At 48.0% G+C, this 18,699-nt stretch overlaps 1 protein-coding gene across 2 annotated transcripts; it reads right to left on the minus strand.

Moving 5' to 3' along the window:
* Nucleotides 1-5,673: 5,673 nt before the first annotated feature.
* LOC138784939 (1-aminocyclopropane-1-carboxylate synthase-like protein 1) lies at nucleotides 5,674-18,358 on the minus strand. 2 transcript variants are annotated; one of them, XM_069960642.1, is made up of 14 exons: nucleotides 17,636-18,358; nucleotides 17,494-17,553; nucleotides 16,220-16,290; nucleotides 15,549-15,618; nucleotides 15,285-15,351; nucleotides 14,191-14,288; nucleotides 11,842-11,919; nucleotides 11,444-11,544; nucleotides 10,959-11,042; nucleotides 10,164-10,209; nucleotides 9,897-10,038; nucleotides 7,911-8,053; nucleotides 6,274-6,427; nucleotides 5,674-5,802 (listed from the first exon to the last, which is right to left on the minus strand). In XM_069960642.1, the coding sequence occupies exons 1-14, from the start codon at nucleotides 17,744-17,746 to the stop codon at nucleotides 5,723-5,725; spliced, it is 1,305 nt and encodes a 434-aa protein (XP_069816743.1). In that variant the 5' UTR covers nucleotides 17,747-18,358; the 3' UTR covers nucleotides 5,674-5,722. The 2 variants fall into 2 exon arrangements, with proteins under 2 accessions (XP_069816743.1, XP_069816744.1); XM_069960643.1 differs by lacking the exon at nucleotides 10,959-11,042.
* Nucleotides 18,359-18,699: the final 341 nt, after the last annotated feature.

Genomic DNA, 18,699 nt, shown 5'->3' on the forward strand with positions numbered 1-18,699 from the left:
CAGCAGAGAGCACTGTGTCAGACTGGAGAGAATACACAACTTCCTGCAGGACATATAGCAGCTGATAAGTACTGGAAGACTAGAGATGTTTACATAAAAGTTAATTACAAACATATTTAACCTACTTAAACCAGTGGACTGTATGTCCTGGCATCGCTAGGGGAGTTCAGAGGGGGGCCCGCTCTGAACCGCGCGATCCCAGGTGTTACATGCAGCCCAGGACCGCAGCTGTTAGCGGGCATGGTCCGATCGCCGTGTCCGCTAATTAGGCATTTAGATGCATCTGTCGAAGTTTACAGCTGCATCTAAATACACGTTTTTCCCCCATCCGTAGTGGTTTAGTGGCGGGACTTCTAAGGGTTAAGGCCTGGTCTGGCTTCTCTAACCCTGGGCTGATGGAAACATTTTCCTTGGCTGCTGCAGGTGGAAGGGACCATTACCTGAGGGGTCCCTAATGGAAGATGTAAAGGACAAATCCTAACAGGGTGACATATAGCTGTGCGTTGGGACGTTACATACTCTGGCCGCCATATCAGTTACACACAACACAGATCCGCCTACAGCCCTGCTGGGGAGGCCTAGATGTTGTGTAATTACCATGATGAGGGATCCACATGTGAGGAGGGGGGCAGGGCTGAATCCCGCCATTGTAATAGTCAGAGTTTCATTATATGACATCATCGATGTCTCATTGTCATTGCTTCTGGCACCTTAGTGATCGCTGCTCCTGAGCAAAGTCCTATCGTCTATAGGAAACCATCATTACATAACGTCATCTAAACAGAAGTACGGAAAAACTATCGCTTTATATAGTGTTTATAGTGTTTATAGCGGGCGTGTTAGTTCTCTATGTGGAAATGTATGAATACCCCGCTGACAGCCGTGTGTTACTGCCACCCACAGAAAGGGGAGATAACCCAAGGAGTGTGTGTGTGCTGTGTCGGTGCTTAGTGAAGAACCACAGAGTTACTTTAGCATAAATATAATCATGTTTACTCTGGAGATACTTGATATAGGCAGCAGATAATAAAGCTGTGCCTTGATACGATACTTTACACTTGATAAGTTACTTAATACTTTAGAGTCCAGATCTGTACTGAGAGTAGAAGGAGTGATACAGCCGTGCTGGCTGCGTTGCGTGATGAAAGGATCAGAAGGGTAGAGAGGAGGATGTCGAGAGAGTCCTAACCCAAGTAGTACTCTGCTCTGCCGAGACTTCAGAGGTAGAATAATAAGAATATTTGAAAGTAGAGAGAATACTTTTGCCTGTGTTTTGACTCTTTTGGTCTTTGCACCACCTGTTGCCCACCAGTGTCGGGTGACCCGTCGTAGAGGGTGACACAAGCCCCAGACCTTGTTATCTGGGATTAGATGAGTGGTCAGAGTTCTCTAATTACACCCGAGCTGCGTGATAGAGTGCGTAGGTTTCTAGCAACTTTGCTCTATCCAGATCAGTTCCTTTAATTTTTTGTGGATACTGTCCTGCACTGTGTTCCTCTGGTCCACGGCGTGGGTTAGGATTATCCCTGACTTGTCCTCTCTAATGGAAGCTTAACACTGCATAGTGTGTGATAAGGTTGCTTGCAGAGAAACTGTGTCTAGATGCATGTGCTCTACGTCTAGACCACAACTTGGACTGGGGACCTGACAGGAGCCAGGACCCAACTTGCCTGCTGCAGGGAGTGTCCTAGCTTGCGTCCTTCCTCTACAGAATCCAAGGCAAAAAGACCCTACACTTCCTCTACCCATGTGACTTCCTTCCTACAGCAGGTGTAAACTGGGCTGTGAGTGGGTGAGAAGTGCGTGTGAAGAAGTTAAGAGAGAGATGATAGGTGAAGAGAAGAAAGAACTCTCATTGGTATTCAGATCCATGTGGTACATAAACAAAACAATAACCCTTTGGTTCCTACAGCTGTGCGATATCTGAATATACATAGTTATAACAACGACATCTAGTGGTAAAACTCCGGTACTGCTACATTACCACTTACATTTAAAAGTTCAGGCTTTTGCAAAGTATGTAACCAATAGCAACACCCGTGGTGGGACACCACAGGACGGTAATGGGGACAATGATGAAGGCAAGAGATGGAGGTTCCCACAGCATTGCCTCTGTATTGCACAGGATAGATGGCACACATGTTGGTTTTTGACTAGAGATGGGTGTGGTGGTCTGCTATGGGCAGCAGATGCAACCGGTCACTTGCTAGATGGTACCGTGTGACGCCAGTTATCTGGTGTCACCTGCGCTGCGAGATAGAGTACATAGGCTCTTGGCAGCTTTGCTTTATCCGGATCAGTTCCTCTGCTTTAGAATACCATTCTGCACTTTCAGAAATGTTAACGGTGTGGGTTGGGGTGATCCCTGACTTCTCCTCTCTTTAGGTGTCTAACTCAAAATTCCCTAACGGTATATGGAAAGAAAACTGGACAATCCCCTTAAAGGTGACTCGTAAACATTGACACAGAGTAAGCAGTCACCAGCATTTCCATCATCATCATCATCATCATCATCATCACACGTGACGCTATACATAAGAGCAGATAAGGATTGTGCAATAGAGATGAATAATAGTGGAAACAATTGTAAGGCATGAAGTGTGAGGTTCTCCTATGGAACGGTGTATGTATGGCAGGTGACCTCCTGAGTCAGTACAGTATACCGATAATGGGGCCGGTTAATGATTACACCAGCTCCACGGGAATCGCCCTTTGGCCGGACACCCACCTCCCATTGCTTCTTTCTCATCGAATCCATTTCCTTCTATTTGGTCTTTCTATGAAAAAACTTAAAGGTGGTGTCTGAGGAGGTCATCCTCCACCCATATCACTTTACATATAGGAGCTCCACCATACGGGCCTCCTCAATGCCGAAACAGCCCTGGAGGACCTTGCCCGGCCACATCACAAAGCTGGACTTATGGCTTGATGAAGTAACCCCTTAAAGTGGGTGTCTACTCTAGATAACTCTCAAGGCCATGTTGATCTAGACGAATGGATATTTCCATTGGGACCCAACTTTTTTTAGACCAGCATTACATAGAGAAACATTGGCATTTTTCTATTTTCAACTATAGGAAGTGCCGCCATGTTGGTTTGGAGGCATTAACGTTGGTTTGTTCCATATAAGAATTATGTTAGTGGTGAGTATACAGGTATATGCATATGAAATGCTCTCCAGAACTAAAGTTAGCACTGGAAGACATATCCCCAGGGTTCCTCCTGGTGCAGGACAATGCCTGACCTCAGGAGAGCAGTGTGGAGTAATGCCCGGCCTCAGGAGAGCAGTGTGGAGTAATGCCCGGCCTCAGGAGGGCAGTGTGGAGTAATGTCTAGCCTCAGGAGAACAGTGTGGAGTAATGCCCGGCCTCAGGAGAGCAGTGTGGAGTATTGCCAGGCCTCAGGAGGACAGTGTGGAGTAATGCCCGGCCTCAGGAGGGCAGTGTGGAGTAATGCCCGGCCTCAGGAGGTCAATGTGGAGTAATGCCTGGCCTCAGGAGGGCAGTGTGGAGTAAGGCCCGGCCTCAGGAGGGCAGTGTGGAGTAATGCCCGGCCTCAGGAGGTCAATGTGGAGTAATGCCCGGCCTCAGGAGGACAGTGTGGAGTAATGCCCGGCCTCAGGAGGGCAGAGTGGAGTAAGGCCCGGCCTCAGGGGGACAGTGTGGAGTAATGCCCGGCCTCAGGAGGACAGTGTGGAGTAATGCCCGGCCTCAGGAGGGCAGTGTGGAGTAATGCCCGGCCTCAGGAGAGCAGTGTGGAGTAATGCCCGGCCTCAGGAGGGCAGTGTGGAGTAATGCCCGGCCTCAGGAGGGCAGTGTGGAGTAATGCCCGGCCTCAGGAGAGCAGTGTGGAGTAATGCCCAGCCTCAGGAGAGCAGTGTGGAGTAATGCCCGGCCTCAGAAGAGCAGTGTGGAGTAATGCCCGGCCTCAGGAGAGCAGTGTGGAGTAATGCCCGGCCTCAGGAGGGCAGTGTGGAGTAATGCCCGGCCTCAGGAGGGCAGTGTGGAGTAATGCCCGGCCTCAGGAGGACAGTGTGGAGTAATGCCCAGCCTCAGGTGGACAGTGTGGAGTAATGCCCGGCCTCAGGAGGACAGTGTGGAGTAATGCCCGGCCTCAGGTGGACAGTGTGAAGTAATGCCCGGCCTCAGGAGGACAGTGTGGAGTAATGCCCGGCCTCAGGAGGACAGGGTGGAGTAAGGCCCGGCCTCAGGAGGACAGTGTGGAGTAATGCCCGGCCTCAGGAGGACAGTGTGGAGTAATGCCCGGCCTCAGGAGGACAGTGTGGAGTAATGCCAGGCCTCAGGAGGACAGTGTGGAGTAATGCCCGGCCTCAGGAGGACAGTGTGGATTAATGCCCGGCCTCAGGTGGACAGTGTGGAGTAATGCCCGGCCTAAGGAGGACAGTGTGGAGTAATGCCCGGCCTCAGGAGGACAGTGTGGATTAATGCCCGGCCTCAGGTGGACAGTGTGGAGTAATGCCCGGCCTAAGGAGGACAGTGTGGAGTAATGCCCGGCCTAAGGAGGACAGTGTGGAGTAATGCCCGGCCTCAGGAGGACAGTGTGGAGTAATGCCCGGCCTCAGGAGGACAGTGTGGAGTAATGCCCGGCCTAAGGAGGACAGTGTGAAGTAATGCCCGGCCTCAGGTGGACAGTGTGGAGTAATGCCTGGCCTCAGGAGGAAAGTGTGGAGTAATGTCTGGCCTCAGGAGGGCAGTGTGGAGTAATGCCCGGCCTCAGGAGGACAGTGTGGAGTAATGCCTGGCCTCAGGAGGGCAGTGTGGAGTAAGCTTCTAGGTGACAATAGCATTGAGGCCATTGACTTTCATTGTCTGTAGACTGTCGAGGATCTCACTGTCGCCCTGATTCAGGTTTAGGAGAAGGATCCCACAGCATGCCTCAAAAACATAACTAACAACTACAGCTAATCCCGCACAATACGAGCCCCCTGCACAGTTTTTTTTTAATTATGGATTTTAGCTGTCGCCAACTTGAATGAATGTCTTATTTACAGCCTCTTATTGACATCTTGTGGATTCGAGGTGTTTAATCATATCCATATAATGTGTGATCACAATCACTTAGAGATCGATGCGCCTTTCTCTGAAATAGAATAAGGGTTTATGACGTACAATAAACCTGATTGATAACAATTTAGTTCCTAACAGACGCACAGGTGCCCGATCAATAAGTGTCATACAGAAAGTGTATGGGAACATTCTATAACCTGACGACTATGGAAAACTCTGAAAAATATTTTTATTCTAGCTTTGTACATATGGTGCAAAAATAAATAAATAAATAAATAAATAAAAAATTGTAGTGTATATATATATATATATATATATATATATATATATATATATATTCTCCACAGGTTTTATAAGAATTTTGCTTACTTTTGTCTCTACAGCCTCTGCTCATTGCTTTTATATTCTTTAGACAAACCCTAGATTATACTTTCCAATAGACTGCATTATATCTGCTCTCCTCTCTCTCTTCAGTCTGTGGGACACGTTTCCATCCCTGTCATAAAGGCTCCAGTCAATATAACAATTATACATCATTGTACACTATGGAGGTGGCAAACCGGGTGCAGAATAAGAATAACCACAGATTTATATAACAAAAAGTAATCTAATAAAACCAATACGTAAACAGGAAGAAAAACCGAGTTCATCACTTTATTGAAGCGTCAGTATCCAGTAGAGATGATATAGGACCATCAACTTGTTTTACATATGGAATTACTTTTATCATCTGTTTCTTGTTCGACCTGTAAAACCTTCTTAATTTTTTGTAGACCTGAAAAAAAAGAAAAGAATATATATATTATTATAGTTTGGGTCTATTAGTCTTCTAAGACTATGTACACACTTCCTTTTTGGTCTTTATTTTTCTAGCCCTTTCTGAGTTTTTTATTTGGGGAATTTTTTTCTCCCTTTATATATATATATATATTTTTTTTTTTTATACAAAAAAACATTGCACAAAACTTTTTTTTGCACTGAAAATGGCAATAAAGGGCCTTGCACCTTGCAAATAAACGGGATTTACGAATCATTTTAGTTCAACTCTTGTAAGAGTTGGCTCCTGGGGCCTTCTCCAGCCTGGTTTTGGCTGCTAGAGGTGGTCAGGAAGCCGAAAATAGTCAAAGCCGGGGAGTGACGCCTCCTGTTTTTACCCCTTTAAATAAAACTGGTTGGGAATCTTTCGGCTTGTTTCGCTGTATGTCCGTATGGGATTTGTCACCAGCAGATAAGGAGAATCGCTTACACACTTGTAGGAGGTGATCATGGAGGGAGGTGGTGACACGGAACCAGCCCGGCTCACAGCACGCAAAGGTTTTACCAGGAGTTACGTAAAGCTTCTCAGCCATGAACTGGTCCCAGAGCTCCATCTCTGCTTCAAAGGTCGGAGACGTCAGGAACTACATCCGGGAAAGAAATATTAATGGGGGTGAATGAGAAGCGAAGGAAAGGGAGGAAAGGAAGAGGATTAATAAAAGAGAGAGAAGAAAAGGAATATGGAAGAAGACGGCAAAGAAGGGAAGAGAAAAAGTACAGAAGGACAGGAAGAAATAATGGAAAGTGAGGGAAAGAGAAAGCTGGGGCACCAAATGGGTAATACAGAGACTTACAGCCAGTGCTCAGCGGAGATGCCAAACTGGTCGAATTCATCAAGGTTCTCCGAACCTGAACACTCTGCATTTGACTCCCGACGGTTGGAAAAGTTGTTTGTAGGGAGTCCTGGAAAACATTGATACAGCTATAGGCCATAGGACATATCCATGGCTCCCTAGGGCAACATCCAACTTCTCCAGCCGCCGGGAGTCAAATGTCGAGTGTTCAGCTAACATTGACGAATCTGAACAGTTCCGCATTTCTGCTCAACACTGCTTACAGGTCATTCATGCTTCACCGGGAATTCTGGGAAGAAAGGATATGCAACATTGCTATAGAGAAAATTGAGGGAAATGGAGGAAGTGGGAAAAGGAAGGAAAGATTAAAGAGGTTATCCAGCGCTACAAAAACATGGCCACTTTTCCCCCTCTCCTTCCTCCAGTTGAGGTGGGGTTTGCAGTTAAGCTCCATTTACTTTAATGGAACTGAGTTTGAAACTCCACCCAATCTGGAGACAACAGTAGGGGGAAAGTGGCCATGTTTTTGTAGCCCTGGATAACTCCTTTAAAGGGAAGGGAGAGAAGAAAAGAAAGGAGGGGAAGGGAGAATAAGAGCAGAGGAAAGGGAAAAGAGGAAGAAGGAGAAAAGAGGAAGAAGGGGAAAAGGGAGCAGGAAAAGAAAAAGGAAGGGTGTAAAGGAAAGAAAGAAGGGGAAAAGGAAAGAAGGAAGGAGAAACGGAAAGAAAAGAGGGAGAAAGGGAAAGAAGGAAGGAGAAACAGAAAGAAAAGAGGGAGAAAGGGAAAGAAGGAAGGAGAAAAGGAAATGTGGTTTCTCGACCGGTCACTTGCTAGATGGTTAAGTGTGACACCACTCCTATGGTGGTTGGTCGGTGGAATATAGCTCAGACGTTTATGATGTTGCTGTGACGCCAGTGATAACTCAGCACACAGATGTGATGGTACACCTGCTTTTAGTTTTTTGTGGCTGGCTATACCCTGTGGTCGGTGACCTGCCGGGTTGTGATGGGTCTCTTGGGCGCTTATCACGGTGGTCCTGAGTGGAGATGTGACCCACTTGGACTGTCAGTACCGCCACCCACAGAAAGGGGAAATGACCAAAAGACGGTGTAGCTTGTGTGTAGGTGCTGGTGCAAGGATCACTTGTCAGCTCTGCTACATTGTGCAGTATTTGTCCACGACCACACAACGTCCATCCACAATCACAGCTGTCAAAAACGTTGTATGGTGGCAGCCCTACAGTGTCTGAACATGTTGGGTTTGATGGACGTACCTTCCTGAAATCAGCCCAGACATAGATCCCTGTGGAGCGGTGGAGAACTGGTATCCCAAGCTTCTCTAGACCAGTCACAAGTGTCTTCTGAGATTCTCTAAGACGTTTTTTATTGGTGGGAAAGAAGACCTTGTCCAACCAGTCTGTAAAGTAAAGTGTTAGATTGTAAACCCTTCATATCTATCTTTACAGCTTGTGGCCAAACATTGCCGCCATCGCTGCTGGGTCTCTCCATGTACAATCCCTACCTTAGTCTAGTTAAAAGGGTTATTCAGGATTAAAAAAAAACAACAAAAAAACACAGCTACTTCTTTCTTCCCAAAGCAGTGCCCCCCCCCCCCCCCCTCAGGTTTTGTGCGGCATTACAATTCAGCTCCATTCACTTCAATGGAACTGAGCTACAAAACCCATATTGAGGACAAGAGTGGTGTTGTCTCTGGAATAAAGCCAGCATGTTTTTTTTTTAAGCCTGAAATACCCCTTTAGATGAATCTAACCTGCTGATAGCCCCCTATTGCACACATGGTGCCGAGGAGGAAGGTATGTCTCTTACCTTCATCCTCAGCACCATTCCTGTGCTGTTAGCAGTGTAGATTAGTATAACCCGCTCATGGTTCCTCTTTAAGGGAGCGTTTCAGGCAAAGTATATATAGTGGGAGAGATAATCAAAACTGCCAGAAATTTGCACAAAAAAAAAAAAAAGCTTATCTGACTTCTTCAATGTTGTGTGACGATATCTCGTCATTTGTGTCATTCCTAAATTATTCCTCCTGAAAATGTATGAAGAAAGGGACAGCTGGATCTGAACCCCCTTGTCAAGGGGGTGACTCCCCTTACATTGTCCAATCAGCGCTGAAGGGGTTAGTTTTCTTAGCAACGTGCACCAAATTGACGAGAAGAACGGTGAAATCCACATCAGATACTTTTTTTTTTTTTTTTTTACCTTACCCTCACGGCACTGGTGCAGGGATCCTGGTGGCACAGTCCTATTTTTGAACCGCTGCCTGGTTCCTGTGCTCTGCATCAGTCTTTGCCGAGGTGTGCACAATTGTGTAGGGATTTGGGTGACACAGCGACCACTATAGGCGGCTTGTGTGTAAGTGTGTGAGACTAAATTATATGTTCAGGAAAGCAAACAGGTTGTTCTATATGTCCTATTAGCAGGAGCGGATTAACTTTACCATAGGCCCCGGGCCGTTCACCAAGCCGCCCCCCCCCCCCCCCAGTAACTATGGCAGCACTAGCCTGGAGTTCATAGTACAGGATACATAATGTCATGACGCCCTGATTTGTGCAAAATTGCTGTAGAAAAGACACAATTTTTTGCAAATCATGGCAGAACTGTACCTCTCCCCCCCCCCCCCCCCCGGAGATCAGGGCCCGGGCTACCGCCTGAAATGGACCTTTTCTGATCCGCTATTGGCTATTAGTATACAGATACTATAGCGGCAGGAGCACCATACATTATATGGAGAAGAGAGATGGTGCACAGAGCGGCTACAACACTGGAGATCCGCTGATCACCGGGATCCTAGCAGCCGAAACATAGTGATCAGCTCAGCGTCAAGAGGAAACCGCTGCACAAAGTATACTGAAAGATCACTACATCAGGAACAGCTGGGGCCTGACATCCTGTGACCAATAACACGATACTGTAAGATGGCCGCGTCATGATCGGCTCTCACATAAAGTGTTGGTCTCATCTACCAGTCAGGGACAAACATGGTGACTGCAGGTGGACTGTTGGGGCCCAGAGTTTTGGTGACATTGGTGACACTTGTTCCCGAACCAAGTACCAAAACTGGATGAACCAAGACTGGATGAACCATGGACAGACATCCCATAGAAGATAAGACAGCAGCGTGAGGTGACAGGTTTGGCATCTCAGTAACAAGGTACCACAGCAGACCCGGACTGACAATCTGACGGACCAGGCAAATTCCCGGCAGGACGTCCAGATTGTCCTTGGAAACATAGATGACTAACCTCTGTCCCGCAGCACCTGATAGACCATGTGCTGGATAGGTCCTGGACATTGGTGCAGGATTGCCAAGCGGCCCATGGAATGGAGGACGTGCTTGTTTTGAGTATAAAGGACCCCTACCCTGAGGCCGCTCATTCCAAAATCCTACAAATTAATAATATACAGAAAACTCTATGGTTAGAAACCTGCTTCATAGCTGTAATGTGTGAATAAGCCCTTAGTGGAGCAAACAAAAGGGTCTATTATCACAATAAGGGATCAGACCGTACCTTGCTGAGACCCCAAACAAAGTGAGTTCTTTCCGGGTCTGAAAGACTAAAAACATAAAGTAAAAAAGATGACAAAGTATTACACCCACAGGATTTGTATATCAGGTCCCAGAATACAAGTCAAGGAGTTCCCCTTTAAGTCTTAACAATCTCTCCTGATTGGTGAATGGCGCTGCGTCTTACCCTTACACCTGGCATATAAAAGAGCAGGGGGTGCAGAGCTTGTTACCCATCACCAATGCCGAAGTTGTCAGGAACAATACAGAGGTTGTCCAATCAACAAGCCACAGGATAAGGGTTAATGTATCACCGCTGGGGTGTCTGATCGATAGGACCCCCCCAACTATCACAAGAATGGGGGTCCTGAATATATATGGAGCGTCGGGCACACGTACAGTGCTGCTGAATTCACTGTCTATGGGACGGCTGAACATAGCCGGGTAGACCAATCCGACCCCCCACGGATCATATATATCACCAACCCTACGGATAGAGGATACATTTTGGTGGGAATTATAACAATAGCAGAGTGACTCCTGCACCGCTTGGCCGGCCGTACCTGGTGTTGTGTAAAGTTAGCGGGGAGCTGTGCAGGAGCCTCTCTACTATTCAGCTGTATGGGCAGCAGCAGGGAAGGGCAGAGCCGTGCCAGCACTGCATGCATACATGACCTGGTCCTCCTGGACGCCATACCTGGTGCTCTATTATTGGCATTGGATCTGGCATCAAGAAGAGCTAAGTGCCAGCCATTATTATTATTACCATCACCAGAGTAGATACCTGCTCAGTACTCACTCATGGAGGGAGAGGACACTGGTAAAGTCAGCATCTATGACGGACAGCATGAATATTTCATCCATAACCACATGTAAGCTGTGCCTAGGAACAAAGAGCAACGGGAGCGTGAAAGTGGGAAGAAGCTGCACTAAACTCTCCTCCAGCTGTGCACCCGGCTTGTGCAACTTCTGGAAAGAACGCTTCATGGTTTCCTTCAGGGAAGATATTATTTCTGTACACTAGATGGCGCTCTTACTCCTTCACAGACAGAATGTCTACGACTACAAGTAAACTCCAACCCACAGCAGAAGACAATGGTCGTATCATTCATTGTATCCGTCACTTGTGGTATTATAATAATAATAATAATAATAATAATAATAATAATATATTTGTATAGTGACAACAGATTCCACAGCGTTTTTTCAACAATACAGGATAGTGGAGTTCCCCTTTAAACTCTATAAGGCTGGAGTTCCTCTTTAAACTCGATAGGGTCATACCTGCTGGCGAACTCCAGACATTCTGTAAGTAAATGGGAGGAGTAGACTTCTCCTAAAGGATTGTGGGGATTTGTGAGGATTAACGCTTTGACTGTGATGCCCTGGAAGAATAATACAGAGAAAGAGTTCATTCATATTGATATGGAGTGAAAAACAATGTGTGAATGTATCCTAAGGGTTAAGCGGGTTATTCAGGACTAGAAAATTATAGCTGCTTTCTTCTAAAAACAGCGCCACTCCTATCCTCAGGTTGTGTGTGGTATTACAACTCTGCTCCTGTCACTTCAATTGAACTGAGCTGCAATACCGCACATAGACTGAGGATAAGGGTGGCGCTTTAAAAAAAAAACAAAAAAAAAACAACAGATATGATTTTCTAGGCTCCTTTAAGATGTTACCTGCTGCTTGGCCTCCTCCATCCCCTCCTCTAACTTCTTTATTGTTAATGCAAATGGGTAAGTGTGATCTTCTGTTACCTAAAAGGGACAGAACAATAAGAAGATGAGGACCAGGCCGAACCATCTTATGCTGTGACCTATAGCAGGAGACATGGGAGACATGATACATAACTACAATCACACTACTGATACATATCCTGTTCTTCTTATCTCACTATTTTTCAATTGTCGGTTCTTCTAATCTATTATCCCAGAGGTTTTCCAGGATTAGAAACAGCACCACCCCTGTCCTCAGGTTATGTGTGGTATTACAATTCAGCTACTTTAACTTCAATGGAAGTGAGCTGCAAAACCACACCCAAGGAGAACAAGAGCTGTGCTTATCAGGGGTCCTCTATGGGGGCTCCACAGGGATCTGCTATGGGGGGCTCCTCAGGGGTCAGCTATGGGGGCTCCTCAGGGGTCAGCTATGGGGGCTTATCAGGGGTCAGCTATGGGGGCTCATCAGGGGTCAGCTATGGGGGCTCCTCAGGGGTCAACTATGGGGGCTCCTCAGGGGTCAGCGATAGGGGCTCCTCAGGGGTCAGCTATAGGGGCTCCTCAGGGGGTCAGCTATAGGGGCTCCTCAGGGGGTCAGCTATGGGGGCATCTCAGGGGTCAGCTATGGGGGCTCCTCAGGGGTCAGCCATGGGGGCTCCTCAGGGGTCAGCCATGGGGGCTCCTCAGGGGTCAGCCATGGGGGCTCCTCAGGGGTCAGCCATGGGGGCTCCTCAGGGGTCAGCCATGGGGGCTCCTCAGGGGTCAGCCATGGGGGCTCCTCAGGGGTTGGCTATAGGGACTCCTCAGGGGTCGGCTATGGGGGCTTCTCAGGGGTCAGCTATGAGGGCTTCTCAGGGGTCAGCTATAGGGGCTCCTCATAGGTCGGCTATAGGGGCTCCTCAGGGGTCAGCTATGAGGGCTCCTCAGGGGTCAGCTATGAGGGCTTCTCAGGGGTCAGCTATAGGGGCTCCTCATAGGTCGGCTATAGGGGCTCCTCAGGGGTCAGCTATGAGGGCTTCTCAGGGGTCAGCTATAGGGGCTCCTCATAGGTCGGCTATAGGGGCTCCTCAGGGGTCAGCTATGAGGGCTCCTCAGGGGTCAGCTATGAGGGCTCCTCAGGGGTCAGCTATAGGGGCTCCTCATAGGTCGGCTATAGGGGCTTCTCAGGGGTTGGCTATGGGGGCTCCTCAGGGTTCCATCTTGGCTTCTTAGCATCATTGAAGAAAATTATTCAATTCGAATTTAGCCTGCGGCGAGTATACTATGAGAAAAAGAAGCATTTTGTGCACAAAACAAGCGATATATGCAGTCATCTGAGCCTTTTCCCTAAGGTACGCTCTGGGTGGGCAGGGGGAGAAGCAGGGGGTGGAGGAGGTGTGGCCTCATGGGTGGGCAGGGGGTGGAGGTGTGGCCTCATGGGTGGGCAGGGGGTGGAGGTGGTGTGGCCTCATGGGTGGGCAGGGGGTGGAGGAGGTGTGGCCTCATGGGTGGGCAGGGGGTGGAGGTGGTGTGGCCTCATGGGCGGGCAGGGGGTGGAGGTGGTGTGGCCTCATGGGTGGGCAGGGGGTGGAGGAGGTGTGGCCTCATGGGCGGGCAGGGGGTGGAGGAGGTGTGGCCTCATGGGTGGGCAGGGGGTGGAGGAGGTGTGGCCTCATGGGCGGGCAGGGGGTGGAGGTGGTGTGACCTCATGGGTGGGCAGGGGGTGGAGGTGGTGTGGCCTCATGGGTGGGCAGGGGGTGGAGGAGGTGTGGCCTCATGGGTGGGCAGGGGGTGGAGGTGGTGTGGCCTCATGGGCGGGCAGGTGGTGGAGGTGGTGTGGCCTCATGGGTGGGCAGGGGGTGGAGGAGGTGTGGCCTCATGGGCGGGCAGGGGGTGGAGGTGGTGTGACCTCATGGGTGGGCAGGGGGTGGAGGTGGTGTGGCCTCATGGGTGGGCAGGGGGTGGAGGTGGTGTGGCTTCATGGGTGGGCAGGGGGAGAAGCAGGGGGTGGAGGAGGTGTGGCCTCATGGGTGGGCAGGGGGTGGAGGTGGTGTGGCCTCATGGGCGGGCAGGGGCTGGAGGAGGTGTGGCCTCATGCATAGGAGGGCAGGGGGCAGGAGGTATGGCTTCCTCCCACAGCTGATTTATCCCACACCCCCTGGGCGTAAATCGTGGTGAGAGTTTACAGCAGCCTCAGATCCTCCAGATTTATGGATAGGCCTGCACCTCCGTAAATCCGGTGCGGGACCCGGGCTTTATCATACATACCCCCCCCCTTATAGTCTATACATCATACAATATAACAGGTGTATACACAGTGAACCGTCAGACCTGGCTGTCCAGGGGGACACATACAGGCTGTAACCCGGAATATGCTCCAGTGTACAGGGCTAGCCTGGAGTAGTACGGCGTAGGAGTCAGGAATCCATCTGGAAAGAGACAGTAACGTATAAAGGAGTCAGTCCAGACATTAAAGGGGACCCATCACCAAGCCCCCGCCCCCCCCCCCAAGAAAAAACACAAACCCACCACTCCCCACAAATTTCTTAGAGACCTCTCCTGTGTTTATAGCCGCCTCTGTTCCTCACTTTCATCTTTCAATAAGTTCCATACTATTGCTTTCATGGCTTTCATGGTTCCCCTTTAGTTATCTGTTTACTATACTGAACCTTTAAGAAGCATCGGAGTAGTACCCTCTGCCCAGACAGTCCCCCATGAATAAGTAATTTGTATGCAGTGACTTGCTAACAATTCTGAACAATTCCATAAGTTCCTGGGCCTACACCTCCAATGTAGGCGGGGACATAGTTCATAACGGCTGTGAAGCCCCGCCCACATGACACTGTCAACCACAATAACATGCATTTTTGAGGGGAGAGACCACCAAGAAATCCTGTATACAGTAAGATATGAAGTGTCCAGAATATAAGCTTAAGAATGGTGCTGAGAACTCCTTATATGGAAAGGGGGGTGACAATAACACTTTAAGGAGTCCAGTGGGCGGAGTCACTCAATGGAATGGACTCTATAGCCTGGAAACACCAGAGATTTCAATCAATAAATTACAAGTAACACTGAATCTTTTCCCATAAAGATATATATCAATCCGCTCAGCTCCTCCTGCTCTATAACACGATTAGGCAGCATTTTCATGGTGGCGGGTTCCCTTTGACTCGCCTTACGAAAAAAAAAGGTTAAATTTAAAGAGATGTATAAAAAGTAAAGGAAACTTTCCCTATTTATCTTATAATAAAAACACAAAGGTAATTGTATCATTGCATATATATATATATATATATATACACATACTGTATATGTATGGCTCCTCCTACTTCTATCTCTGCATGAGCAGCCCAATAAGCCCCCTATACATAATACCGAGGTAGACCAATATAAGATTAGACAGCTGGAGTTTATAGACTCACCCCCTGGATCACAGATGGCGGCAGAGAGAGCGCACATTATAGGGGCGCATCCATTCATGATGATTATCTATACACCGGAGGAAAAGAGTTACAAACTACAATTCCCATCATGCCTTCACAGCCAGAAATTGAGATTTAGTGATGAATAAGGTGTGTATACAGCATGCTGCCAGAGGCAGAGGAGCAGACGGAATGCATGCAGCAGCTGTAAGGCAGAAGCTTCCCCCATCCCTGCCATAGAGCATGATGAAAAAAAAGTCTTACATTTTCAGGATCCAGCGGGGCGGGAGAGTGACAGTAGTGTGTAAGGAAGCACGCTGTTTCTTCTCGGAGGCTGCAATACACAGGTAAAGTAATACTATAAGAGCCGCCATGCGAAATAGAGAATCTAATATTAAGGGGTACTCCAACATCAGGAACATGATGCAGAAGCATAGACCGCTATTTGTTTTCTTTTCATGTCAGATTATCACAGGACTTCTTGGCTGAGCAGTTGGTCTTTACTACAAGTCCCAGAATGCATTGCTTAGTAGTCCTTCCACAGCACTCTACTACAAGCAGAACAGTCTGCAGCACCTGCTGCATTCATTCCCTGTCTGCTCCTCTGCCTGTGGCAGCATGCTGTATACGCACCTCACTCACCCCTAAGTCCAAATACAGATATACATGTATCTGAGTGGGAGATGGTGATGTAGAAGCTGAAGGGGATGGTCAGAAGTGATGACATCACTCAGGGGGCGGAGCTTGAGCTCAGAGACAAAATAAGCCAAAGCCTCCTGTGACATCAGAGGATGATGCGTTGTCTGGAGAGAAGTGGAGGAGCCAGGCGGGATGCTGAGACAACACCACACTGAAAGTGAGAGGACTACCCACGCAATAATTATGTGATAGCAGAGTACCCCTTTAATTTAGACAGATGATACAGGCTATATTACCTTTTAATGCCCATTGGGCTATTAATCTTCAACAGCGACGGCTCCAGACAGTTCATATAAGACCTCAAAAGCTGAGACACCGGAATAAGACAAGACAGTCATGTGACATCATGGTGACAGCTTGTACAACTTCTACAGCTATTGCAATTCCCATATTCAAGGTGTAGGAGAGACTATTACTTATAGGAATATCAAAGCCTGTAAGCTGGCCGTATACTATATAGGAAGAAGGGTTCAGTTTACCTGCAGCGCCTCCGCAGGGACAAGAGTGAATTACACCACACAGTGCCCCCTGAAATCAATGGGCCGTACTGATACTGTATATAGTGACTGTAATGGGTGAAGGTCCCAAAGGTGCACAACAGCTTCTATTACCTCTGACTTCACCAGGAGGGTAGTTAGAGCAAGAACAATCCCTTTAAATCAGTGATGGGGAACCTGTGGCCCTCTAGCTGTTGCAAAACTACAATTCCCATCATGTCTGGACAGCCAAAGCTTTAGCTTTGGCTGTCCAGGCATGATGGGAGTTGTAGTTTTGCAACAGCTGGAAGGCAGCAGGTTTCCCATCCCTGGTGTTAGTTTATGGCAAGCCTAGGACCATATTGCAATACCAGCAAACCACATCGTGATACAAGTATACCCATCATGCCACAATGCAGTGATGTACCTAGAATACGAGAGATGGCGGAAAGCAGAAACCCCCAGCCCTTGGGCAGATTTGTCACCCCCTTGAAGGAGTCTGGCAAGGGTAGAATCAACCAGAACTGGGTTCCTATATGACCACTTATGCCTGCCTTAAAGGGGTACTTAGGTGAAAAGTTTTTCCTTTCAAATCAACAGATGTCAGAAAGTAATATAGATGTGTAATTTGCTTTTATTTAGAAATCTCCAGTCTTCCAGTACTTATCAGCTGCTGTATGTCCTGCAGGAAGTGGTGTATTCTCTCCAGTCTGACACAGTGCTCTCTGCTGCCACCTCTGTCCATGTCAGGAACTGTCCAGAGCAGCAGCAAATCCCCATAGGAAACCTCCTGACATGGACAGAGGTGGCAGCAGAGAGCACTGTGTCAGACTGGAAAGAATACACCACTTCCTGCAGGACATACAGCAGCTGATAAGTACTGGACGACTTAACATTTTTAAATAGAAGTAAATTACAAATCTGTATAACATTCTGACACCAGTTGGTTTGAAAGAAAATAAATTTTGCCGGAGTACCCCTTTAATAATCGCCAAGGCCACTGGTAACCCTAGCATCCTATTGTGAGTACTCACCTTTTTTTTCATCAGATCAAGACAGACTCTGTTTTCAGCGAATCCAGCACTGATATAGCCCTAAAGAGAAAAGATCCTTATGCTGATAGTCCTAGACTGAGGATAATACCCCACCACCCCGGCCCGTATGGCGGTCACTGACCTGAGGATTCCGGAGTCTGTCATACGGATCCTGAGAACACAGGTCCAGGCCCTGCTCCATGAGGTCAGCCTCAGAGCCGAGTTCTTCTCCTCTCACAGATAGAGCCTCCATGTTCCTCGCTCTCCTCAGGGATCACTCTGCACATCCAAGTCTGTGACTAAAACCCTGAGGTCTGAGCGTGTGACTGTTTACCCGCAAACAGAGGCGGCAGAATGCATGGTAAACACTGCTGTGGGCACAACACCCAACTAGAGGCGGCCATAGGGTAGATGGCACCCTGTATATAGATGATGCTAGATTTTCCCCACTCACTTCAATGGAGAAGCCTGAACCCTTTGAATATTTAAAGAATTCCCATGCAAATAAAAAATAATAAAAAATAATATACTTACCTGTCCCCGTGCCTCGCAGCGCTGCCCTACCAATCTCAGACAGCCGCTGCAATCCCACTTACCCGGCTACTGGATGCCAGCCCAGCCAATCAGTGAGTGGGGCGGGACACCACAGCAGTGTCTGACTGGCTAAGTGTGCAATCCATCAGCGGGAGCCATGAGGTTGCAGCAAGTGGAGCCGGGACCATGACGTACCAGGAAGCCGTACGAAAATGACATCCGGGGGCTGTCTGAGAGTGGCACGGGGACAGGTAAGTACAAGTATACTTTCTTTATTATGTCCCCCACCTGTCTGTGATTTTCTAAGGGGATATCCAAGATTTGAAAAACATGGCCACTTTCTTCCAGAAACAGCACCCCCTTATTCTCAGCTTGTATGCAGTATTGCAACTTACTTTCATTTAGGTGAATGGAGCCAAATTGTAATACCACATACAGTCTGAGGACAGGGTTGGCGCTGTTTTTGGCAGCTAGTAGAGGATAACCCTTAAACCGGCAATCCTCAGTGTGTGAGAATGGGGCCCATAGTTTATTATTGATCATGAATTGAAGATTTGCCAAATTCCCAATAGATAGAATTCCACAGTCTTTCCTTCCCACACGGCTGTCCCATATAGTTTTATAAACTCTAAATGTGCGTACACACTACGAAATCCGCGCGTGTGACCCGTA

The sequence above is a fragment of the Dendropsophus ebraccatus genome, chromosome 2 (genome assembly GCF_027789765.1).
Source record: "Dendropsophus ebraccatus isolate aDenEbr1 chromosome 2, aDenEbr1.pat, whole genome shotgun sequence".
Lineage (NCBI taxonomy): Eukaryota > Metazoa > Chordata > Amphibia > Anura > Hylidae > Dendropsophus > Dendropsophus ebraccatus.